At 32.5% G+C, this 25,553-nt stretch overlaps 3 protein-coding genes across 7 annotated transcripts; 1 reads left to right on the forward strand and 2 right to left on the reverse strand.

Moving 5' to 3' along the window:
• Positions 1–953: 953 nt before the first annotated feature.
• On the reverse strand, positions 954–5,287 carry LOC117904442. Of its 3 annotated transcripts, XR_004649591.1 has the most exons (6): positions 5,159–5,268; positions 4,948–5,068; positions 4,177–4,648; positions 2,781–2,908; positions 1,265–1,818; positions 954–1,152 (listed from the first exon to the last, which is right to left on the reverse strand). XR_004649591.1 is itself a non-coding variant. In XM_034817040.1 (5 exons), exons 2-5 carry the CDS (start codon positions 5,026–5,028, stop codon positions 1,354–1,356), a joined length of 1,146 nt encoding a protein of 381 aa, XP_034672931.1. In that variant the 5' UTR covers positions 5,029–5,068; positions 5,159–5,268; the 3' UTR covers positions 1,013–1,353. The 3 variants fall into 3 exon arrangements, 2 of the variants coding, with proteins under 2 accessions (XP_034672931.1, XP_034672942.1); XM_034817040.1 differs by having other exon boundaries at positions 1,013–1,818; XM_034817051.1 differs by lacking the exon at positions 4,948–5,068 and having other exon boundaries at positions 1,013–1,818; positions 5,159–5,287.
• A 12,143-nt stretch (positions 5,288–17,430) lies between these two features.
• On the forward strand, positions 17,431–19,048 carry LOC117907717 (ethylene-responsive transcription factor ERF061). The gene has a single exon (XM_034821362.1). It carries the CDS (start codon positions 17,861–17,863, stop codon positions 18,806–18,808), a length of 948 nt encoding a protein of 315 aa, XP_034677253.1. The 5' UTR covers positions 17,431–17,860; the 3' UTR covers positions 18,809–19,048.
• Positions 19,049–19,344: 296 nt separating this feature from the next.
• Positions 19,345–25,193, reverse strand: LOC117907701 (DNA primase small subunit). 3 transcript variants are annotated; one of them, XM_034821351.1, is made up of 17 exons: positions 25,116–25,193; positions 24,768–24,908; positions 24,312–24,362; positions 24,040–24,215; positions 23,586–23,663; positions 23,374–23,485; positions 23,202–23,286; positions 23,055–23,106; positions 22,896–22,957; positions 22,696–22,811; positions 22,451–22,572; positions 21,857–21,925; positions 21,617–21,674; positions 21,273–21,346; positions 20,865–20,913; positions 20,453–20,532; positions 19,345–19,651 (listed from the first exon to the last, which is right to left on the reverse strand). In XM_034821351.1, the coding sequence occupies exons 2-17, from the start codon at positions 24,898–24,900 to the stop codon at positions 19,589–19,591; spliced, it is 1,380 nt and encodes a 459-aa protein (XP_034677242.1). In that variant the 5' UTR covers positions 24,901–24,908; positions 25,116–25,193; the 3' UTR covers positions 19,345–19,588. The 3 variants fall into 3 exon arrangements, with proteins under 3 accessions (XP_034677242.1, XP_034677226.1, XP_034677235.1); XM_034821335.1 differs by having other exon boundaries at positions 25,113–25,187; XM_034821344.1 differs by lacking the exon at positions 25,116–25,193 and having other exon boundaries at positions 24,768–25,105.
• Between the last annotated feature and the right edge of the window lie 360 nt (positions 25,194–25,553).

Consider the following 25,553-nt stretch of genomic DNA (forward strand, 5'->3'; position numbering starts at 1 on the left):
AACTATTAAATAATAAATATTAAGTTTTATAAAATAATCTCTTATTTTTTGTACGAGCATTATATACTTTTTTTTTTCTTTTTTTCTTTTTGTGATAAAAAACCTTCAATGACTAAACCCTTCAAACTCTCTATAGAGACCCAAATTATTGGAGGTGGGTTTGGGTGCCCAAATGGGCTAACCCAACTGACCCAAATAAAAGAGAAAATAGGAAGCAATTTTTGAGAGTTTTAAAACTACTCAAACTGCCACTATTAAAAATAAATAAAAAAGTTTTTTATTTGTTTATATTCTTAGTGAGAAGTCTCTCTTCTCTCTCCCTAAAAAACAAGAGAAAGAATATACTTTCTCCTCTCTCGAAAAACGAAAATGAAGAATGCATTTTCTTTTCTTCCTTGAAATAAACAAAAAGGAATGCAATTCTTTTGAAAAAACAAAAAAAAAATCATTTATCTTGTAGTTATTCCTAGTTTTATCCGTGAAACAAAAGTCAAAACTCAAGTACTGTGAGAAACAATGTGTACTTCCATTTATGACTTATAGTGACAAACTAGTGAAACAACTAATTTGATCTTGAAGCATTTCAAAAGGTAACTGAGAAGCATTATTATTCATCACAAACCTTAGGGTGTTGATTGCCCACCTCAACACTAGTTAAATTCAAAATTTGAACCTAGGACCATTTGTTACTTAAAACCACACTTTCAAATATTCACCCTATCAAATGAGCTACCTTGATGGGTTTATAGAGGCATTATATACTTGTATGCAATGCAAAAATATGATAAAATAACTTCCTCTTTCTTTTATTCTTTTTTCTTTTTTATAAAAAAACACCTTAAATTTATCCTCAAAAATCACCTTGCATTTTATCATTCCCATTTTTAAAATATGAAATTATTTTATATTTTTTTATAATAAAAAGCTATTTTTAAGAACGGTCACCAAGCATGTTTTAAAAAGACCAGAATATTGAAAGATGCAAAGCAAAGTCTCTGTCCACAAGTTGGTATTTCAAAGAAAAAAGACTGCCACTGAGAGATTTCATTGACTCCAAACTTCAATACTCAAAAAGAGAGATTCTGATTGCCCACCAAGTGATATGCTCGAAGTACAAGATGAATGGGTGTTTTTCATGAGAAGCAGTCAAATCTACAGAACATAAAACCTTAAATCAACCAAGTGGGAAAAGCATATATGAATTTTAAAGAAAAAAAATCTGTAAGTTTCTATTACCATGGACAAAAATAATCAAAGAGGGTACCTATAAAACTGGCGAAACAAATGCTTTCATGAAATGCAAAATCTACTTTCCTCCTTCCTTTCACAGGGGTGAGTTTGCTTTGGGGGGAGCTAGTCTTTCCATCCTTCCTTGCTCAGCCGCCGTGCGGCAAGACCTCTAGCCGAGAGGCTCGGGGTAAGCGGCATTGAGGGCGTCTTGGGCGCCTCTTCGTCATCCCAAGTATCGCCCCAACTGTTATCCCAGCCATCGTTTATGTCTGCTTCTACTTTGCCCCCACCTGAAAGCGGGAGCTCCATGTCTAGTTTTTGGTATTTAGAGCCACTGCTGGGGAAATACTTCCGTTTGAAACTGATGCAGATCCAAGCTGATGCAGCTGCCACTAGAGCAACCAAGAATAGAAATGCTAAACTAGAGGTTCTTGTCAGGAAATTACCATCTGTGGACTCGGGAATGTTATCAGTTCCCTTCTGGGCAATCTGGGCTATCAGATCCTTGAAATCAAGACTGCAACGACCTTTTCCCGCTGTCAAAACAATGGAGTTGTCACTTCCACCATTTCTGATAGAAACTTTCACCTGCATTGTGCAATCTCTAGTCACAACCAATTCTGCAGTTCAAAAAGTGATTAATTTTCTGGTTTGCCAATCCTTAACACTAAATCATCAAGAAGCATATAATAAAAGAATTCCCTGAATATTTAACCAAGAAGTTTGTTTATATTTTCTTGCACCACCATTATACAAGAAATGGGGATCAGAATAATCCCTTCACATACGATATTACAAGAACGTAGGAGGGACAACTTGTGTAGAAAATGTCAGATCTGCCAGTATAAAAAGCAGGGATAAGGTGGAAAAATATGGATCCATTGTAGCCATTTTATGGATCATAGATCACATCAATGTCACTACAGGTAATTGAAAGGATTCATAAGTAGCTGTTTTCCCTAGAATCTCATATCCTAGACCATAATGCCTGTTGCCACTGCAGTAGCATTCCTTATTAGTGAATGCTCTGCAAACTAATTATCTCCAATATCTAAAATCTTGTCAAGAAACAAACTTGGATCCATTGTTCACTACTCTCAAACGCACCAATTTACAATATTTTTGGTTTAAGATTTTTAGATGGAGAAGTAAATTATTCTTTGTTAGAATCTTATGATTTTTTATTTGACCATGTGATTCTATTCTTAGGACCCCATTTTGATCCTATCTAGCCATCCCACTTCTGTGAGTTCTTGAGGTTTGTTTCCTTGTTTAAATTCCCCCTCCAATTTTAAACTATTTCTACTCTCTAATAAATTCATTGATTATAAAACTAAATAATATTTAGGTATTACTACAAAAGAAGTTGTATGCTCCTCGAGTCAAATGCAAGTAAACTTTTTACGCATTATTAAATTTGTAGGCATTTAGAGTTCATGATCTCAATATAAAACTAATTTAATAAGAAAAGAAAATGCTAAACCATTAAATCATCTGATAAGAGCCCTTTTACTATAATTTCAATCTGCTATAAAATACTGTTTCTGTACCTTTTTGTCTTCTTTCTCTTGGAGTTCAATTTTTGTGCTCTCTAGCTTAACAAAATCAGGAGCAGATATTGTAACAGTAAGAGCAGTTTTCCCCTTGTTCTGAATCAGAAGGGAAAGATCTGGAGAATCTGGAAACCACAAACCAACATTAAGTTCTGAATTTCAATGCAAAAGAAACAAGGATAAACAAACCCCTAACATATCAATATTACCCATCAAGAAATAATAAATATCGATAGAAGCTTTACTTGTTTGGTATCTAGTAGAGATGTGATTCGAGTAGGTCTAGGTTTGAGGCTCCGAGCAGGAATGTGTTTTGAGCCATTGTAAATCACCAAAAAAAGGAAATCAAAAAAAAAAAAAAAAGAAGACAAAATGCAATCAAAGTGACAAAGAGAATATAAGCACAAAGACTTGCATAAACTTAAAGACTATGAATTGGATTAAAAGGGTTGGTACTGGCTTTACCAGAAACCTAAAGGAAGTATGGTCGATAAGCACAGATGTGGATCTTGATGATGATTAGTTCGAAAGAAATGGCTTGTACAATATCCTTTAAAGGGAGTGAACTTTCTCAGTGGAGCTAGACAAAATGAAACAGTTTAGCATTGTAACAACAGGTTTAATGACAATGTTTCTCTGGTTTAGTGAAGAAAGGGCATTTTTTTTCCATTAACCGCATTTTGATTTTAATAAGTTTATTCTGATTAAGGTGTGAGTGGTCGCAAAAACTAATGAGAGGGAAAATGAGAAAGGTATTGAACTCCAGATGGGAAATGGGGAAACCATGTCCAAAGTGGATTGCTTATTAGGCATTTCAGTGTTCTACACTTCTACTAAAGAAAACTATCATAATTCACTGTTTAACACCCGATCCTAGATAAGCATACTTCTGGAGCTTGATTCCCCCACTGCTGTGGAGTAGTCTAATCATGTAGAGAGACACTACCCTAATGAATATCTTTCACTTCTTTGAGGATTAAGAAGAGAGATTTAACTTTAGAATTGTAAGCAATTCAGTTCCTAACCTTGATGATAGTGGATTTCTTCCCTCAAAGATCATCTTCGGTTTCGTTTGTTTGATAAATTTTCTTTTCTTTGACATTCTGTAAAAGCTATTTCCCATCCCTCTCTTTCTTAAATATCCTCTATTTCTTATCATTTGCTCCCAATCACCACAAACTAGCATTATTTTCTTAGGTAAAATCTCTAAACTAACATATGAAGACAATTTAGCACAGGAAAGAAAAACCAGATTCTTGGAGTCAACTTCATATTCACATATAAGTAGATACCAAGGAATATCACAATCAAACAAATGGGAGCAAGGCCTATAAAGCTTATGATTAGCATTCAAATGAAATAAATGAAAATTGTTAGAGAATGAAATGAATACCATTTCCGGGAACTCTTAAACAGGCAACCAATTTGTTTATGTCATCAACACACTGATTAGATGGATCACATTCTTCGCCCTGCAGGCTCTCCTTCTTCCCTGGCTTCGAAGATTCCAAAACCTCTTCATTGCCTCCCTCTTTGGACGCCTGTTTGGATTTCGACCCATCACCAGGCTTTTCCTTTTTGTTATCACCACCCTCGGTTGCCAACTCCTTACTCAAACTGCCCTTTCCTGTTTGTTCATTATCAGCTTCTTTTGAATCCAATTGCTTAATTGAACTGATCTTCTCTCTTGTACTCTCAACTCCCTCCTTTGCTATACCTACTTGATCTTCATCCTTTTTTGCTTGCTCAGCTTTCAAAGAATCTAAACCTGAGTCTGACCCGCTCAATGTCTCATTGGGGATGTTGGTATGAGTCGAAACAACAGTTTTTTTCGGATCTAAACCCGAGTTTGGAAGTTTCTTTACCTAAATTCAAATTGTATAGCCAATGAGAAACTATTCAGATTGAAAAAATCATGTACAGTTGTGCCCCCTTAGTTACTAAGAAAATGTGGGAAAATAACAGAAATTGAAACCCTGAATCTTAGGAAAACAAAAGAACTTCGACTCAACTGAGCTTAATACACTTATTTGCCTTAGTTGAGTTGGGTTATCCAAAACAAGAAACAAGACAAAGCCTCAAAATATTGTTTTCTTTTTCTCCATTTTCTCAGCAACCAAACAGAGGGCTAAATAAACATAAATTTCATGCCTTTATTCTTTACCTCTGAATCAGCACCATAGGAGGAGTCAACGGCAAGCAGTACCAGAAGGAAACCCAGAAGAAGAACAAAATTTACCTCCATATTTTGAAATAAACCCACTTGTTTACACTACATGAGAATCCTATTTTCATGGAATTTGAACCAAAAAAAATTCAAATCAGAAGCCTGTGATCTAGGATTTTGCAGATCGAAAAGAGTATGAATACGGTACCTTAAAAAAGACGCCGCTTCTCTCCATCTACCTCACCTCCATATGGCTTCACAAGTCCACCTCTCACCCAATCGAGAGAGATTGACTGAGTCGCTAGACGCGCAACCAGTGGAAGTATGAAAGTGAAAGTGACTGAAAATACATCACAAAACGCAGTGTAGACGGGAACCCAATGGCTTTGCACCCCTAAACGCTGCGTTTTGGTTTCTCCGTTTCTGTACCACGAATGATCTTGCTTTCTCCGGTTATGATGATGCACTTCTAAACGACACCGTTTTGATTTTAACCAGGAAGTTTCCTTCACGACCTTACTCAATGAAGATTCACCGTTTTTAATTAATAATCATGTATATTACCTTTTTTTTTTTTTTTTTTTCGATTTCTTCAAAGCACTTCAACAATATTTTGTGTATACTTTAGAGATGGAATATGCTTAGCGCACAATGTGGCATAGAATAAAGCCATATTCTTGTTGTCCATAAACACCCATTCTCCAAATGGTTTGTTATTAACGTTTAGGTGCACCCTTTTGTCATATTCATAATTAAAATATTTACAAAAAATAATAAATAAAACAAAATTTTAAATGTCTAATAACTAATATTTTCAAAAATTGTTACGAAAAATAAAAAAAAGTATTGTCAAAGCAAATATTATGTTTAAAAACTCAATTATGAAAACCGATTTCCTTCGTCAATGCTTTTTTAACCTATTTTAATTTTATGTATAATGTAATATTTCATCCTATTATTGGTATTTTCATTTATTTTATGAAAACATAAAAAAATATATTTCAAATTTATTCTAAAAAATCGTTTTCAGTCTAAATTTTGTTAGACTTGTTTTTTAGTTAGAAGAATATTTTTTATTTGTAAAAAAAAAAAAAATTGTTGTCAAATAGTGTCTAGTATTATCTTATGTCCTTCTATACTCTCTCCACTTGTTTTTTGTCCTTCTATACTCCCTTTCGTGAAAATGATGTGTGAAATGGAGCGGAAGCCAACCAAAAGCCATGAGTTACCTTATCCATGTATGGCGAGGCCCATGGGCTTCGATTTTGGGCCGTGGGTCAGTGGAGCTCGTTTAATAAATTTGATCACAGCCCGGAACAAATTCACTGGCCAGCAACTTGGGCCTAGGCCCGTGTATTGGTGAACTGGAATAGTAGTATTCACGGGCCTAGCTCAACATAAATCAAAAGCCCACAAGAAGCTGTCGTTTATCCAATCTTCATTCATTCTACATAAAACCCAACCCAGCATGAATTATCAGTTCTAGATTTCCTTAGAATAAGAGCTTATTACTCTTGATATAGTTATACAAGCTTAGGAAAACTTCGAATTGGCTTTCTGTATACGTTTAATTTTATTTTATTGGTATATTAAAAAACAAACCTCTCTTAAAATTCATCATATATTCAACGGTCGTATTGATGAATTTTAGATCATATTTTTAATGGCTAATAATGCTAGAAAGATACAAAAAAGGGATATAAATGTGAAGATTTTTTGAAAGAGCAACATGCCAAATAATTATGTGAACCTTATGGCAATCAATTAGTCCAGTACACATTTAGACATATTTTCTATTTTTTATCTTCAAAATAAAAAATGTGCTATTTAAAAATAGAATATCTTATATTCAATATGTAAATTTTTTGGTACTATTTTTATGATTTTTTTTCCTTTTTAGGAAATGTATTCAAACGGACAATTCATTTTTAATAGGTTTCCTGTCACAGTCATGAATTTGAAGTATCATCCCATGCTTGGGCCATGCGAGAATTATTTGCAGAACCCAGTTCCAAGCACAAAGAGGGCTATTTTTGAGACCGTGGAGCTTTTTTTTGGGGCCTTTGATCTTTGGAGCCCGTTTAATGAAATTCATCACAGCCCCAACGTAGGCCCAATCCCTACATTAGAAGAAGGGCCAAGCCCTTGAGTTTTCAAGACCCTGGATAAATCTTGGATCATCTCCAAGGCCGAAGCCCAACATAGAAAAAAGGCTCACAAAAAGTTTTCCCTTGAGCAACCTTCATCCAATCAAATTAAAGTTGGGCTTCACCAACATAAAGCCCATCTCAGCATGGCTCATCAATTCTAGTTTTCCTAGTACTCTGTCTAATTCTTTAAAAGCTCTTTGCTATTCGTATGCCTTTATAATATATCCATGCGTAAAATAATTTTAAAAAAGAAAAAAAAATTGAAATTTAAGTTACTTTTGGAATGACTTTTTGGAAGCCAAAAAGTATTCTTTAAACTTAATTAGAATTGGTATATGAGTTCGGGGTTTTCCTCAATTATATGGATGACTTTTTGGAAGCCAAAAGTCTCCATTAGGCTAGTAAGAGTCTGTATATAAGTTTGGGTTCAATTATACGACATATTTCTTTCTTGGTTTAATAGAAGGAAGTGTTTGAAAAATCCAAGCTTTACTAAAAATTACAGTCGTGTGATGATGAGTGTATGCCAGGCTGGATGCATTAATAAACAATAAATAAAACCCTGCCCAGCAAGGTAGAGTTGGATTTTGTTCATCTTCTTTGAACATGATATGACTTTAATCAAACATGCCACATGATCTCTGACCTCAGCTTCAAAACACAAACCAGAACCCACCTTCTTTATGATATCCTTTAACCTAATACATCCCCATCATATCATATCATCATCATCTTCATCTCCAATTTTCCCCTAAATATTGAATCCACACCACCCGCATTTCCACGTGGCACCGGCGGTGCACCTTGCCCACATGCCTCAAGAGTCAACTTACCCTAATTATAGGGCAAGTAAACGCCATATCAAAAATCCAAAAAAATAAAAAATAAATATATGAAATTCAAAGATGTTAGAAAGGGTGACTTAAAAATGGGAAGGTCGTCGTTGGTAATTTAATGATTTGCTTCAAAAGTCTAAATTTTTTCTTAAAATAATAATAATAATAATAGATTGATTTGCAAGTGTGAGATGGGATGTGAGTACTACTGAGTAATAGAATGGTCAAACCGACCTTCTTTCCAGAAACATACCCTAATAAGAAGTAATTTGAATTATTCCAAGACCAAGACAGCTCATTTTGGTGAAAATAATGCTTACTCGGTCACACCCACCTATCTTTTCTGCTTATGTGGTAGGCCCCATTTCTGGTTGATGGGAAAGTGAATCTTTGAAAATTTTTTGGACTTATTGATTTGCCAGACTCCCAATCTAACAATACAAAATTTTGAGCCTCCGTTTCTCAGAGGATGAGTTCTGAAGAAAGAAACGCTTCTCCATTGGTCTACATTGAATTTTGCTAACCATAAGTAATGTTGATGGTAAGTGGATTTAATTGAGAGCTCAGCCTGCTTTATAGTTAAGTCAAATCTTTGTACACCGCACATTCAAATGGTATATACTTTACCATAAAAGCAGTGGTTCTAGAATGAACTTGAATTCTGGCCACTTACAGGCAAATAGATAGAGAATGGAAATAAGAAATTAATTGTATTTTTATTCCAAATAAAAATTTATTAATATCAAATTAAACCCACTTTTTACTCGAACTAAAAATAAAAATAATAATAAAAAAAAAAAATTTGTTTGTTATTTAAGAATTCAAGAAACTATTAAGTATCGACCAACTCTTTGGTTTATAAGAATACCTTCGTTACTACTCTGTTACACAATTGATTTTTATTATTTCTATGGTGTCTTAAAATAAATCATTATTCTTATTTTCTAACAGATTAAATTTATAAATTTTGATAATAAATATGGAGATAATGGAATACAGATTTATTGACCATGACGGTGTTAGATTAGGCCTATGGATTCAATTTACGGACTTTTGATATAATTTTTTCCCTTATCTCTTCTTCCTTAATTTTTTTCAATGGGGTGGGCCATACAGATGAAAACGAATTTCAGGTTTTCCTAAATTTATGTAACATAATAATCTCATTCACTTCCAATAAGGTCACAACCTAAATTATTTGGGTCGGTCCATCCATACATACAGACATTTGGCCACCACCATTTATAGTAGTTCATACTTGTATGGAACATGTCACCATGTGTTGCAGTGTGCTTAGGTAGGTGGAAAGTAGTTGCACCAAACCTACTAATTAATATATGCATCAAATCATATATATTTTATGTTAGCAAATATTCACAAACACTTGACTACAATATACACTTTTTTGGTATATGCTATAAACATTAAGTCTCCTTTCCGGTCGTCTCAACTATTACATGCAAGGCCTTGTCTTTTTTTTTCTCCACTGCATGCATGCCAAAGGAAGAAAAAAACAGCTAAACTTTTTTTTTTTTTTTTTTTTAATGTTTGTCCTTTTTATTTATTTATTTTATTATTATTAATTTTTGGGTATCTTGAAGTACACCGATCTTTTATAATTTAATGGGTATTTGATAAACCAATTTAATAACTTAAAATGACTTAATAACTTAATTTAATTCATTAAATAAATTAAGTATGTTTGATAAAATATCTTAAATAATAAATAAAATCAATTAACTTATTCTTAAATTCGTATCCTTATTTTATCTTTTTATTATCATGTGCTCTCATTATTTTTAGATCTCCTTTGCTACTTCATCACCTTCTCTGTTACTTAACTTCCTTTATTAAAGTTATAATTTATGAGGATAAATATATCAATTTGATTATTTACAATATGTTTTAAGTTGATTTATCAAACAACTTTGATACTTAAAATAAGAATTAATAACTAAGGTTTAAATTAACAATTTAAGTATAATTTCACTCAAAATCAACTTCAATGATCATTAAATAATAAGTATTAAGTATTATCAAACACTCCCTTTGTTAAATTGGTAAGTATGAATACCATAGGTTGTTCAATGTTAAGCCAATAATTTTCCAAAAAGTTTAAAGCTATTCTATACAAAATAACATCAGTAAAATTAATATAACCTTGAACTATGGTACTATATTTTACTATCATTTAAAAAATAAAATAAAATTATAAAAATTTAAATTCACAATATATCATACTATTTTAAATACTAGTAGAATTTAAATATACAAATGTTCTCAAATATTAGTTTTAGACTTGTAAACATAATTTATCTTTTCTATACAAGGCATACATGTTTTTGCAGGTGCAATAGTCAATAGTAAATAAATTGTTACTTAATTAAACTTTTAAAATAAGAGATGTCAAATCCATCTAATCACTTTGTGTATCCACTTATTTTATTTTTTTAAATAAATTTTATATATGAAATATCAAAAACCATCTTTCTCGATCTCCCCGTTCACATTCATCTAAAACCCTAATCTTAGTTTAAATAAAATTATTTTTTAATGAGGTGTTGAATTACCGATTTTCTTAAAAGTTTAAGCTTACAGGATTTGAGTTCGATAACTTTTCCTCATGTGCGAGTATGGAATTGCAAATTGGGGGGAGAGATACCGAAGACCCTTCCTCATGTGTGTGTATGAAATTGCAAATTAGGGAAAGGGATGCCAAAGAATTGTAAAAGAGGAGAGGATAAACAAATGAGGAAACAAACATGTAAATTACAACCTCTATCTAAACTAAGATATGATTTTATGTTGAATTACCAAATTTTCTTTTGATTTTTTTTTTTTTTTTTTTGAGATTAGTGTGGAGAGAGAAAAGACGGGTGTATACCATTTAATACACCATCCTTCAAAGAAAGTTTCTTGTACTAATTTATTTGGAGATGAATTAATGAGTTTTAAAAGGTGTCCTGTGCTACAATAGATGATTTTAGCTTCGTATGAATTCAATTAACAGTGATGGATAACCATCTCTATACCATTTGTGTCATCAAAGGCAATGAGTTTGAATACAAGACCATCATGGTAGGCCCAAACTGTTTGCCCCCATAACCACGAAAACTATATCGAATTCAGATAAGAAGGGGACCATACGTTTACTTATAGCTTGATGTTATGAGAAGACTATTTCTACTGTCTGCGTCTTCTCTTTCATATTGATTCATTGACCAACACACCACCAAATATATATGGTGATTGCATGGGCCGTAGAACATTGTGAGTAGTATGTTTAATATAAAATATTAAGTAGTTTAAAGCTTCATTTGGGATGATTTTTTTTTCTGTTTTTGGGGTTTTGAAGTTGAAATTAAAATTAAAATCATAATTTTGAAGGATGTTATCGGGATTATAAAAGTTTTATTTAATATGAATTTTTTTATATAAATTAAAATAAAGTTTTTATAATAAATAATATTTTATTGAAGCTCTTTGAACGATGAAACAAACACAAAAGTTTATATTAAACTTAACAAAGAGTTTTTAGCTTTTTGAATGTTACTTCAAATAGAACCAAAACAAATTGGGAGAATTACCTAAAAGGGTAAGTTGGGCAAAACAATTAATAGAAAGGGTGGTATCTTTTAATAATTATTGGGGAGGACTTTAGTAAGCTTAATATACCAAAACTGCCCTTTAACTAAAACTTTTAAACTTCAAAGCATTTAAAGCACTTCACTTGATTTGTCAATACATTTATGGTACATGGGTCCCACATTTATTATAATTATTGATATTTAAATTTTAAATCAAAATTTTGGGTTTAACCATTACAATTATATATAATTTGTTATTTAAATTTACTATTTTAAAAAAATACTTTTAAAAAATATTTTCAAAATATCATTTATTATTTTTTTACCTTTTTTATTTTTATTCTAATTTTTAATTTTATGAAGAAAAAAATAAGTTTTATAATTATATAATAAAAATGATGATTTTTTCATATATATATATTATAATTTTAAATTGATAAATTATGTTTTTGTATTAAATTTAAGGAAGATAAAATTTTAAATTTTTCATTCAGATTCTCTAAAAATAATAAGAAAATAATAGAAAATGTTTAATCGTTTTTTATTTCTACAATAAAATAATTTTAAAAAATTTATATGATTTTTTTTCCTTTGCATAGTGTTTTTTTTATTTTAATTTTCATATAATTTTTTTTTCTCAATGCATCGAGTGGATGATGTTAATATATTTGATATGTTGAATATTAATAAGGTATAAAAGGTGATCCTTAAGATTATTACTTTTATCATACAATACAAGCACAACAAAAATATGTTATAATTACAATATAAATACACTTACATTACAATAAAACCTAATTAAGAAATTTATGAATTTTTTTATAAAAATGGTAATTTTGTATGATCATACCATATTTCACAACATATCTCTATCATAAATAATTTCTGAAATCAAATTAAATATTAATTTGAATTCACGTAGTTTATATATATATATACAAAAATTATTAAATAATTTCAAAACACTAAATAAATGTTGTTAATATATTAATACGATGTGTTAATACCAATAGGGTATGAATAAATATTTTTAAAATTATTACTTTTATAATAAAATATATGTACGACATAAATGCATTATACTTACAATATAAATACACTATCATTACAATATATTATAACATAATTTAATTTATTTTTATTTAATTTTTTCACATACTATATTACCCAATGAATAATTGTGAGTTATTCCATTTAATAGGTGTGTGTTAGTCAATTGAATATTTATATATTATTCAATTAATGAGTGCTCGTAAAAAATAATTATTTATTATATTATGATAACAAAGTTTTTAATTGTATGTTTTATATATAAAACGATATAATAACTTTAGGATATGGTTTTTATTTATGAGATATTAAAAATTATTCTTTTTACAAAGTTCTTTAAAAATCTCAATTTAAAAAAAAAAAAACAAATTTTTAAATAGTTAATTGTTCAAAAGTGATAACAATTTTTTCAAGTTGAAAAATGTACCATTGATTGCCTATTAACATGTACTTATCATCATATATGGGTTCCACATCATTTATCAACTTGTACTTATCATCATGTATGGGCCCCATATAATTGACAATCTCAATTTATTTATAAATAATATAAAAAACATATTAAAGGGTAAAATTGTCCTCTAAAAGAGTGAGACTTCATAGTCATTAGTTTTTCTAACCCACCCTTTTGGGTAATTATCTCAAACAAATTTAGTAAAATGATTTAGGTGTTGTTTTTTTTTAAATATTTTTATTGATTTATTATTTATTTCTTAAATTTTTAAATAAAAAAAATAATATGGTTTTCTTTTTTTCCTTCTTAATGACAAACTGCAGAACTCAAAACGACGTCGTATTTAAGTCTTAAGCTGTACCCCGGGAAAACATTTTCTACCAAAGGGAGAAAATCACGGGAATTTTGTAATTCTCCTTCTTTGTCCTGAAGCAATGATAAAGTGACGCGTGGTGCATCCTACCATAAATGTAAGGATAGTAAAGCAGTGACGTGTCGAGAGGAAGGCGTCTAGACCACGCTCCCAAGTCTACAGTCGGCTATAACCGACTGATACGACAAAACAGACCTTTTTGAATTTAGTCAGGTCACAGATGCTGGATCACACCGTGTTGGTTGAAATGGGAGCATGTCGATTATGTCGGTTCACAGCCAGTGAAAAGTCAAATTTTCGTATTATATTTTTTCTTTTTCTTTTTTAATAAAAAAAATTTTTCATTATTTTTTATTTATACGTCATTATTTCTGAATGTGACGTACTTGCCCTACAAGAATGCTGTAAACTTGTAATAGGATGTATTATGATTAAATGTATAAAATAAAGAATATTTTAATAATTATTTGGACAAATAAAAAATAAATTGTTAAAATTGATGATAAATTATTCTCTGCTAAAATCCTACAATTTAATGTTTTCCTAGGAAAATCATAATTGCCATCAAATAAAATAAATTCATTAATTAAGCATGTACCATTCTTAAATTCCACTAAGGTCTCAGATTTTCAAAGAGAACCACCGTAAACATTAATTGCCCTGCAAATCAAGAAGAGAACGACTTGTTCAAATATTTTCAATAAGTCATGAAATTTCAAATACAGGTATTCAATTATTAAAAACATTTTTTTTTACCATAATAAAAAATTTGATAAAAGTTTAAAAATTATTAGAGTTTATTTCAAATGTTTCTTGAATTTTACCTTTATAAAGCTCATTTAAAGGGAATTTGATTAAAACATTTTTAGTATGTAGAAAAAAATATTAGAATTTGTTTGATAATGTTTTAAAAAATAAATATAAAAAATAGTATTTGAGGAAGATTTTTGAAAATTTTTATTTGATTTTTTTGTAGTTTTTATATCTAACATTTTATTTTCAATCATTTTACATATTTGTACAATTATTTTTTAAAAAATAAAAAATAAAAAAAACAAGTGAAAACATGAAAAAACAATAAAAATATGTTTTTTAAAAATATTTTATTTTTTGTTCTTAAAAATAGAAAATATGTTTTGATTATCAAATATGTTTTTTTGATTTTTTGTTTTGAAAAATAAAAAATTGTTCTCTTGTTAAACATGTTCTTAATAACTCTTTTATTAATTGAAGGAGAATTACTTTATATTTAAATATAATTTTTAAAAAACGAAGAAATTTGATGGTACTTTTAAAAATATATTATATAATAAAAATGTAACTTTTAAAAATTAATTTTAAATTATATTTGATTTTTTTAATATATTTTATGGTAAACCCAAATGCAATAACATTATTTTATTAATATTTTTTAGAACTAAACATAACATACAAGAAGATATAATAACTCTCATATAAAAGCAAAAACAACAAAGATACCCAAACAACACCTAATTTAATACATTTTGATGTAACGTTATTGGAAAGGCGAAATCATAATAACAAAGCACCAAGAAGTAGCCAAAAGGGGAAAAAAAAAATATCAAGAACAGGAAAAGAAAGAAACAGACAAAGTAAGCATGGGAGGCACCGATTATTATTGACTTTGTGAGTCGAAAGTTAGGTTCATTCACATGCAAATGAAGTTAAAGTTTTTTTTGCCTCTATTTTTTTTTTTTTTTTTTCCTTTGTGGGTGGGGGGGATTTTTTTTGGATGGACTTCGAAGTCTTTGAAGATGGGTCCTTCACGAGCCATGTCTTTCAAATCTACCTTTATGCCTTAAATGAAGATTGCCGAGACGGGGGTCCATGTTTGATGTGATGCATACCTTTCTGATTTAATGGCGCCCTACCTCTCTTTGAAGAAAAGGTCTTTCATCCTTCCATGACTGGTTCAATCTTCCCTTCTTCTTCCTCTTTCTTTTCATGTCTTATTTATTTATTTATTACTTTTTGTTTTGTCTTTTTCTCTTTTACATGACTTTGTGCTTGGGGGATATTTCTATTGTACTTATTGACATGGTACGATCTCTATTTACAATCTTACCGATAAAAGTGATAAATTATTTCATGAAAATTTGCTAAAATTTCTCTTAATATTCTCCGTTTTGAAATGACAAATCACGAATGAGTGATGGTAAAATATGATTTTTCTTTATATTTTTCATTTTAAAGTCTAAACATTCAATAAATCAATTTAATAACTTAAAATAACATAATAACTTAATTTAAATTATAAAATAAAATAATTTAATGATATAATTTAAAATAAAAAATAATTTTAAATAATAAATCAAATTAATTAATTTATTATTAAGTTTGCATTTTTATTTTTATCTTTTTATCCATATTTATCTTAATTACTTTCAAATTTATTTTACTACTTTATAACTTTTATTATTATTCAATCTTCTTGGTTATAATTATAATTTATGAAAATAAATACATTATTTTGATAATTTAAAATGGATTTTAAGTTAATTTTATAAAACAATCTCAATACTTAAAATAAAAATTAAGTAATAAGTTCTAAATTAACGATTTAAGCATACTTTAACTTAAAATCAACTTAAATTATTAAGAAATATGTATTAAGTTTTAACAAATACTCTCTAAATAAATAAATAAAAATATTTGAATTTAAAAATAATTAGATAGTTTTTTAATTATAAGAAAAATAAATAATTAAAAAATTATGATACCATTTGTACCTTTCTAGCCATCCTTGCTCCAATTATCTCGGGACAAACCCATTTTTTTAAGAAAAAAAGACTGAGGAAGCTTGCAATCACAAGGAGAGGAGACTCAAGAAGCTCGCAGTCGCAACAACATTGATTTTTTTCTCAATATTTGTATAAACTCCAACTACGAATTTGAACATTCATAATAAAATAGGTTAATAAAGTCGGTATTAGCAAAATATTGACCTTAAAATTGACTTTAAGTTGAGTAAAGCTTGACAATGTCAAAATTCATGAATTTATGAAACCAACCAACAAAATTCTCTAATGTGAGTGAAGGTCAACCATGCAGATAAACCTCCTTCTCATTACCGACTAGCCTTCAAGAAATCCGGCGATAACCCACAAGGTCAATCTCGTCCCAGTCATAAATAAATGCTCAACTTTAAACATCAAAAGTCAACTTTAATATCAGGGTTTAAACCTATTTTCCAATTCTAATTTATTTTATTTTTTTATTTAAAAAGAGAGAGATTGTTTCAAAATAAAATCCAAATTTTTTAGCAAGTAGTCCCAGTGATAACATGGATATCAATAGAGTGGGTCGAATAGTGACGACCATCAACTTGTCCTGAACCTACGAATTTTAAAGTCAAACTCCAAAAATGTCATGAACGTGAATCTTGAAAATAAATCTCATTATATTTTTTTAATTGAATATAATTTTAAAATTAAATCTCAAATCTTTCTTGAATCTAGTAAAACATATTTGAAATGTCGAAATATGAAATCTTTCCTAGTCTAGTTCAGCCCATTCAATAATTGAACTAAAAATTTATATATATAGAATGAAGAGGATGAGAACAAATTTCTCCTGCCACGGAGGAAACGCAATGAAGGGAAATCATGCCCGCGATGAGCCAAGCATGATGAGAGAGAGACGCGTGGGCTTTGAAATTAAGACACTTTTTAAAGAAGAAAAAGAGGCTGACTGGCTCTCAATCATTAATTGTAAAAGCTATTAGCCTTTATATTAGTACGGATAGCGTAGGGACCACACGGAGTCAAATTTTCAACACAAAATCTTAGGAACCCTGTTATATAGGATTTATTTTTAATTTCATATTTTCTTTTTTGGAATATTTCTAAAAAAAAATGTTTAATAGTTAGAAAGTGGAGAGGAAAGTCAAATTGGGGGGTGACCCAACTGTAAAATGGGCAGAAAGGGAGGGGAGAGGAGTGTGGAAAATGTGAACTCAGGGAAATTGGGGGTCTTAAGGGAAAATGATTTACTGCCCTCTGCAGCTATAAATGCACCAGAACTGACACCAGACTCAGCGTCTTCAATATAAATCCCAGAAATCTCTCAAAGGGGATGATTTTATTTCTGCTACTGTCACCTCTTTTCCTTTCATGATTTCATTTCTCACCTTCTTGACCCAGAAATTCTCATCTTTGAAGTCAGTTTCCCCTTCATTTGTTCACTGGTCCGAGTATTTGTAAGGATCACTGAGCTTCTGGTGTCTGATTTTTTGAGGTTTTTCGTTTTGAAATTTTCCTGATCCCATTTCTCTTTTTGGTTTCTGGAAAAGTTTTGTGGTAGATTGGACCATTTTGATTAGTTCCTACTACTTGTTTTTCCCATTTGGAGCGGAAAAAGGGGCCAGTTTTAGAGTACCCTGTTTCCTGCACATTATTTTACGTGCACTCTGCTTTTTTTCCGAGAAAATTCCTAGAACCATGGAGAAAATGCAAGAAAACAATCTCCAATTCTCGTTCCAACATGGTGTGGACATCAGATCCTCACTATCACAGCTCCTATTGACAAGTGGCTCCAACACCTTGGATTCGATTTTCTCCCACTGTCCGCCATCAACCTCCGTCACCAACCCAGTTCTGGAGCCACTGGGATCTTCTGTGTATCTCCGGCAGAGAGATCTTCTTCAGAAATTCAGCGAAGAAAGCAGAGCGAGTGGGAGAATTACAAGCAATTCATTGACGAGCTCACTTCATCATTCTCAATTTCTGAATCCATGTAAGAAAAAGCTGTACAGGGGAGTGAGGCAGAGGCATTGGGGGAAGTGGGTGGCTGAGATTAGACTCCCTCAGAACAGAATGCGAGTGTGGTTGGGCACTTTCGACACTGCCGAGGCTGCAGCTTATGCCTACGACCGCGCAGCCTACAAGCTCCGAGGCGAATACGCGCGCTTGAATTTCCCCAACCTGAGGGACGCGAGCAAGCTCGGATTCGGAGACTGCGCCAGATTGAACGCTTTGAAGAGCTCCGTCGATGCCAAAATTCAGGCCATTTGCCAGAAAGTGAAAAGGGAGAGAGCCCATAAGACTACCAAAAGGAAGAGCACTAATACCGGTGGTGAAGGTGGTGGTGGTGAAAGCACTGGCGGCGGTGAGAAGGCGGTGAAAGTGGATTCATCTCCTTCATCATCATCGATAACAGCATCGCCACTAGTTGGTGGCGACACCCACAGTTGGGGTAGCGAAATGCTGTCACCAAGCGTTTCTGAAGATGAGTTCTGGAAAGGTGAGAACTCGCCGGCCTCTCTCTCCGCGGACGGCCCGATGTTAGTGGGGGCCCTGGGGGCGGGGGAAACAGAGTCGGAAGGTTGCGCTCTGGCGAGGCTGCCGTCGTATGACCCTGAGTTGATCTGGGAAGTCCTTGCTAATTAAGAAACATCATTTTCTTCTCTCAACCTCAATCGTGAATGTAAATGGTAGTTTTGACTATGATGTAGTAGTAAATTTGCTTTCTTGTCGTTTGTGTGTTTGATTTTGGAGTATCAATTTATGTAGTAGAAGTATGTTATTTACTAGGTGATTGTATGAGTTTTCTGGGGGTTTTTCTTTTGCCCGATGCTTAGTTTGTTTTGTGACCTTTTTGGAATGACTCACTGTTTGCCTTTGTGTTGATTGATCGAGTGAGACGAGCTTGTGTCCTTTCATGTATCAGAAAAGACAGGCAGATTTCCCTATTCAGATGTGCCTAGCAGTTGCCCAATATTGACTACACGATGGAAGTGGCTCTATTTGCAAAATGGGCTCATAAAACAAATAGATATAAGAGGCCTAAAATTGAATTCAGACCCCATAGCATACCCCATAGAGTGAGGGCTTAGAACTCATTTCCATTTCCTTCCAATGTAAATATTATCTCAAGGGTTATGATACCGGCCACCTGAATGTTTCTTCTATCTACTTCAGATGTGTGAGGAAAAATGGACCATTTTAAAATTAATTGAACACGGATTCGCTTTGTTGTGTGGATGCATAATCGTTAAAATTCCTTCATAATTGGACAGAATTTTGCAAGACATTTCACATCATAATAACAACCAAGTGTCTAATGATCATTAGCTTTGCACTTCCTGCATCAGGTGAAAGGTCCTAGTCTACTGCCGAGAGGTCTTCTCTGAACAGAAATGGAGGGTAATGAAATAAACAGGGAAAGCACTACCAACTCAGAGAATTCTTTGAGAGCTGAAGCTTGGCGTTGTAAGCACTTTCAATCTCCTCCTGCAATATTCAGGGATTGTGAAGTTCAGTATCATATATATTTCTTTGTTCTCGGTTGTTTTCTCAATTCTGAAAAACAGTTTTCTCAGTTTGTTCTTTGTGAGGCACTTTGATCTTATATCTAATGCGATGTTCCCAGCCTATTCTACAAAATCGCCATGTTTTCAGAACAAGTTATCCCCACCAAAAAAAGAAAAAAAAAATCAGTCTAAAATTAGTCAAATGTATTTTTCCAAATTGGAATAGAACAGAAAACTCTTTTGAAAAACAGTTACCAATCAGACGCCTAAGCTACTATTTTCTTATTCTCTAAGACTAGTTTGTTTGATTGAAAAATGCAAACAAGGAAAAGAGTGTATGACTATGCAAGGCTTTTCAAGACTTGAAGACATGATAGAGACACGAGTCTCTCTCTGAAAAGGGCATCCCACCAGACTTAAATAATTGAAGGAAGAAAATCTCCCTTTATTTTGGAGAAATAAGATACCAAGCTTCTGGCGTAGGGAACGCTATAGCAGAGAGGATTTTTCTAAATTGATTTCCAAGGGTAATTTTGTTTGAATAAGAGCCATTGAGGTGTAGGTGGCCGGTCATTAACTTGAAAATAGGCTTCCAAATAAAATCCGACGTAATATAATAGTAAAGCCTGTGGGCCTCTAATCAACAACCTAAAGTTAAATTGTTACAATCAATGGCATGCCAAGGTAGTTCTGAAAAACGCAATTTTATAGCTTCAAAATAAAAAAATAAAAAATAAACACAAGAATTAAAAGATCCCAATTGAAATAGGATTCAATATACCTTGCAGGACTTCAGTAAAGGCTGCAAGAATGATAATCTGAAAAACTTGACTGATTTTCCTAGTGAGGTTCTCTCCCATTCTGTCAGCAGGTAAACCACATAAGTTAGCACAACATCAGTTAAAGACTGGAAAAACAGTCATGATTTTGAAGATGCACCAAACAGGGCCTTCCAGCATTTCCCAAAATAAAATTTGGGACAATCAAATACAATATTTAACCATCCACAGATTTTTTCAAATTTTATGTTGCCATACTGAATTAAAAAATCCCAGATGAAGAGTAGGCCTGGCTTTGCATCATTCTAAAGACACCCTCAAATGGATTTTGGACTCATCCAGTACGTTAACATAAAAATGGTTTATCAAGGGAAACAGAAAATACAGGAGTAGGTTATAATACTATTAGCATACCATCATCTGCATCTGCTCTAAAACCTCCCATGTTAAGTTCTTCCAAAAGCTGCAGATTTTAAAAAAAAATCAGATAGAAACTCATGGGCAACAGAAGATTATGTCAACAAAAGGAACCGTGACATCATCCTGCAGCCAAGTATATGTATATTTATAGATCATTGTCTTCTTCCTCTTGCAGAAGAAAAGGTTAATAAATAAGTACTCCTATACGGAGATATACTCTGAAAACCAGTATATATTATTAAACATTTGGAAAAGAAATGGTAAAATCATTTCATTAGGACTGTCTACAAGGCAGCATGGTGACAGAATAGTCTTAGCCAACATGCATGCCAGAATAATAAAAGGCAGATGGATAAGAATGTAAATCTGTGAAAGATAAACATCAGTCAAACACATGCTTACCTTGGAAAGGGTTGGTACACTGGTAGGATCAAATTCCTCACAACTTTTAGGGTCAATAGGAACACACACACGACCTGGAAATATGGAATGAAATTACTCCCCCGTAACATAATACAATAGTAACTACAAGGAGCTCTAGATGGCTCAAAACCATAACAGATTGTTAAAAACAGAAAATATTCAAGGTTTCATAAGGTACACATAACTTCCAACAATGATATTTAATCAAATTCAATCCTTAATATTTTCAAGCATTATGCTAAACAGAAAAACTTCCCAATAACAGATTTTCCCACATCATGTATATTCATATTTCATAAGTAACAAATATTCTGGACCCTAACCTGTTTTTGGGTGCACACAAAATGGTGCCTTTAGCAAATGGTTCATGTGTTTTGAAACCTGAAGCACAAACAGACAGGTCAGTGTGAGTTAGTGCACAAAATCCAGATGCAGAATGTTGTACTTGAGTCCCAAAGAATATTGTATCCATTGTCTGCACTCTGGACTGATTGATTACCCCAAGGACAATGTACTCAAGTGGTAAGAAAAAATTTGTTGAGAAGGGCAGAAATTGTACAAACCTCCATATCAAGCCTAGGGTAGGTATAAGAGAACACAATCTCTTCAACACACCTGCGAAGACCTTGTGCCTGAGACATGGACAGGGAAAAATGTAACTTTAGTTCAAAACGTTCAAATGCAGTCTTCAATATTAAATACCTTTTCTTAACACTCTTGTCCCAGGAGAAATCTCATACTTTCGTTGAATATAACAGTCTAATATATTAAGCCGAAAAATGGCTTGTAAATTTGTACAAATACGCTAAGTAGTCTTACAAAACTAAAATGCTTCAGCATTGATGGAGAGTGAATCAAGCATTTGAACGGATGAATAGAGAACCAATAGACTCATGGGGTAGGGCACCTTGTTCAAAAGATAATGGTGTTGAAAGCAGCACAATAGGCCGTTTATGGGGTGGGCAATGTCTTAGTCCAAACAATTGAAATTGTAGGGATCCAACCCCTTGTGGATGCCTTAGGGGAAATAAGCGCCTCAAATATCTCAGTTTTCTTCTATTCATCATGCCAGATGTGCTTGGATAGGTTTCCAAAACAAAGTTTTCAGTTTTCTATATCATGAATAGGAGGTTAATGTTGCGCAGATTATTTTCTACCTTCTGCTTTCCAGATTGCAGTATATGTTTTAGTTGCTCCCAACGAATGGCATTAATATCTTCTTTTGAAATGGAGGACCGCCTGTTCTCCTGCCACTTTCCCCGAAGCTCAGAAGTAATAGCTGCAAAAGCATAACTTGTGTAGTTATTTGATAAACAAAATTTATCATTGCAGGAATTGACAAAGAGCTATGAATATTTTTTAAAAAGAAAGAAAAACGATTCATAAAATTCATATTTCATACATTCATCAGGAATTATTTCTAGGATCTTCTTGTATCTCTCTTCAGTTGAAAATAACTTTTGACCAGGGAGTAACTTCTCCTCGAAGAAATCCTTCAAAACTTCAGTATATGAACGCCTGCAGAGCTTGAATTGTCTTAGTACAGGAAATATTTTCCTTTCAGGGTGTTGGGTTGGGGGCATAATAAATACCAACACTTACACAAGGAAAGGGTGGAGAGCAGGACCTACTAAAGAAACCTTTTTCTGACTATTTTCATTGCCCTGGGAAAAACACAGAATCAGCAGCTTCCATTAAACTCAATGCCATGAAAAAACTGGAAAATTTTCCTAGAATATTTCATAAAAAGTGATATTCAACCTTGTAGACCCGGAAATAATCAGCAATAGCAGCCCTCTGTTCATTGGACAACCTGGAAATGATGGAAGCATGATCCAAATCTTTAAATGTCGTACAGATAAGAAACCAAGGAAAAAAAAGTTATATGTCCAATTATTTAATCATAACCTTCTTGCTCTTCCATCACAAACCCAGCAATGGACACCACGTCGACCACTATACACCCAAAGAATGTGATTAAACCCAAAATCATCTGCAACAAAAGGGATTCATGAAATGTTTAAGACAAGAACACCAAACACGTTATACTCAGTTGAATGCATACACGTATATACTCTACCTCTGAGGGCAGTATCAATCACTTTAATAGCTACTGTCATTAGAGGCCAGCAGTCCAAGCAAACATCAGCACCAGAGCAGCAATATCTAACATCATCATAATCTGTTATATCCTGCAGAAAATTAAAAGTCAAAACACACCAAATAGCCAATAAGTCATTAAACTTAAGTAAAGTGCAATTGTTCACTCTGCTCAGAATATGGTTTGCTTACAATATCAAAAACTAGCTCCCTCTCAACTGGAGTAAAAACATTGTCACCGGATTGTGCATATGCATGCCTCTTAGTAGGCTGCAGTGTAGATGATAACAAACATGGAAAGAGTTATTATGCAGACAGGTATTAGGAAAATCATAATTCAACAAGAAAGAAAACTGAGAAACCTAAGTAATTAATTCATGAATTTGGTGTGCTTAAGAACAACACAAGTCAGTAATAATTCCAATATCATGCATGATCGAATCACCCGATTGCATCATGGTCTGCACTATGTAAGAAATGAAAGAGCAGCATGATATTTTTTATTTTGTATTTTTCTATTTAATTTTTAAAATTTTTGGATCAGAGACATGATAGTTGGTACATATTACTTGTGGAGTCGCCAAAGTATTGAGTCTTGGGAGAGAATTAAAAACACATGAGTTTCGAAACTTATATGAAATCTTACATCCACACTGTACACGGGCCCAATATCTATTTTGAATGGGCATTTTTCTTTGATGGAATTTTCCATTTCGTGGACGCTGTTGAAAGACTGGAACCGCAAGTAAATGTCATCAGCCAATGTGAAAGAAAATTCTCTTCGGCCAATGTAGGACTGATCGCAGGCAGGATGCTTCCCATCTACAGACAAGCAGTCAAGAGACAAGGTAAGCAAGAAAGTATGATATATATGAGACAGAGAGCGAATGGCCCAGTTCATCAGAATGCTAGAATTACCATTTCCATAAGACATCCACTTAAACAAATCCGAGTGTGGAAAAAGCTTTCCTGTCATAAACAAAATCTTCCCCTTAGATTAAAAGAAATGTTAAAATCCCTTCTTGTTAGATACACGTATGAGATAGAAGTAATAAGGGCTTTTATTAAATGTAAAGAAATTTTAAATTCATGGCCATCACAAAAAACTTCCTGATTTCGTTCGTGCGTGTTGCCAACAACACTATAAGCCATTTTCTCAAATCACTCAGAATTATGTTATTTTATCAAAGAAATCTGATTTCCATCACAAATTAGATAGAGAAAAAGAGTTTCTCAAATGAAGAACCAACAGAACCTGAAACCCATTTGTTCTAGCAAGCAATCCCAAAAATTTTGAACAGAATCATATAACATTTAAACTTGAAGAACCCCTAACAACAACCCAAACAAAACCCAAATCATACGGACGTATACCATAGTAGACTTTGAGATAATTAGCGTTGAATCCATCGGGAACGGCATTTTCTCTCATCTTTTCTTGTCCTTCGGGTTCACAGCCATCGATCTCCATGGCATCTCTCCCACTGTCAACTTCTTCCATGGTCATCTTGAATACTGTAACATTAAAATTCAAGCAATTGAACCAGAAGAATAACAAAGATTGAAAAGAACTGTATCGATTGTACAGTTGTAGAGTTGAGAGAAATCGCAGTAGAGAGTGCTCAAGACAAAACCCTAAACCCTAAAGAGATGATAAATGGAGAGAAAGAAAGGAAGCGAATGAAATCTAGTCTTAGAGAAATGGACAGAGCTGCATACGACGTCGTATCGTTTTCTCAGGTCACAGATCCGGGTGAAGGCGGAGGATGAGTCGGGGACAGAGGAACTTCGAAATGGCGGGAAAAGATGGAAGATGGAGCGAGTTAATGGGCTTTAGGCGGGAGAGTTTGGTGGACTGGGCCTCAATTTCGTCGGTAGGCCACATTTTTTGGGCCCAAAATTAAAGTGGGCCCCACCTGGGGTTTAAAGCAAAAATAATTCATTTAAAAAAATCTACAAGCTATCTCCGAATAAAAATAATTCCCACACCAATACTCTAAATTTTGATTAATCACCGGCAGTAATTTTGAACCTAATTTTAAAATCATAATCATCAATTAGGTTTCGAGTTTAAATTTAAAAACATAATTAATGACTATAGTTTTGACCATTAAATATAAACACAAAACTATAAATTACGATTTTATGATTTAAAAAAAA

This window comes from Vitis riparia, chromosome 2 (assembly GCF_004353265.1).
Source record: "Vitis riparia cultivar Riparia Gloire de Montpellier isolate 1030 chromosome 2, EGFV_Vit.rip_1.0, whole genome shotgun sequence".
NCBI lineage: Eukaryota > Viridiplantae > Streptophyta > Magnoliopsida > Vitales > Vitaceae > Vitis > Vitis riparia.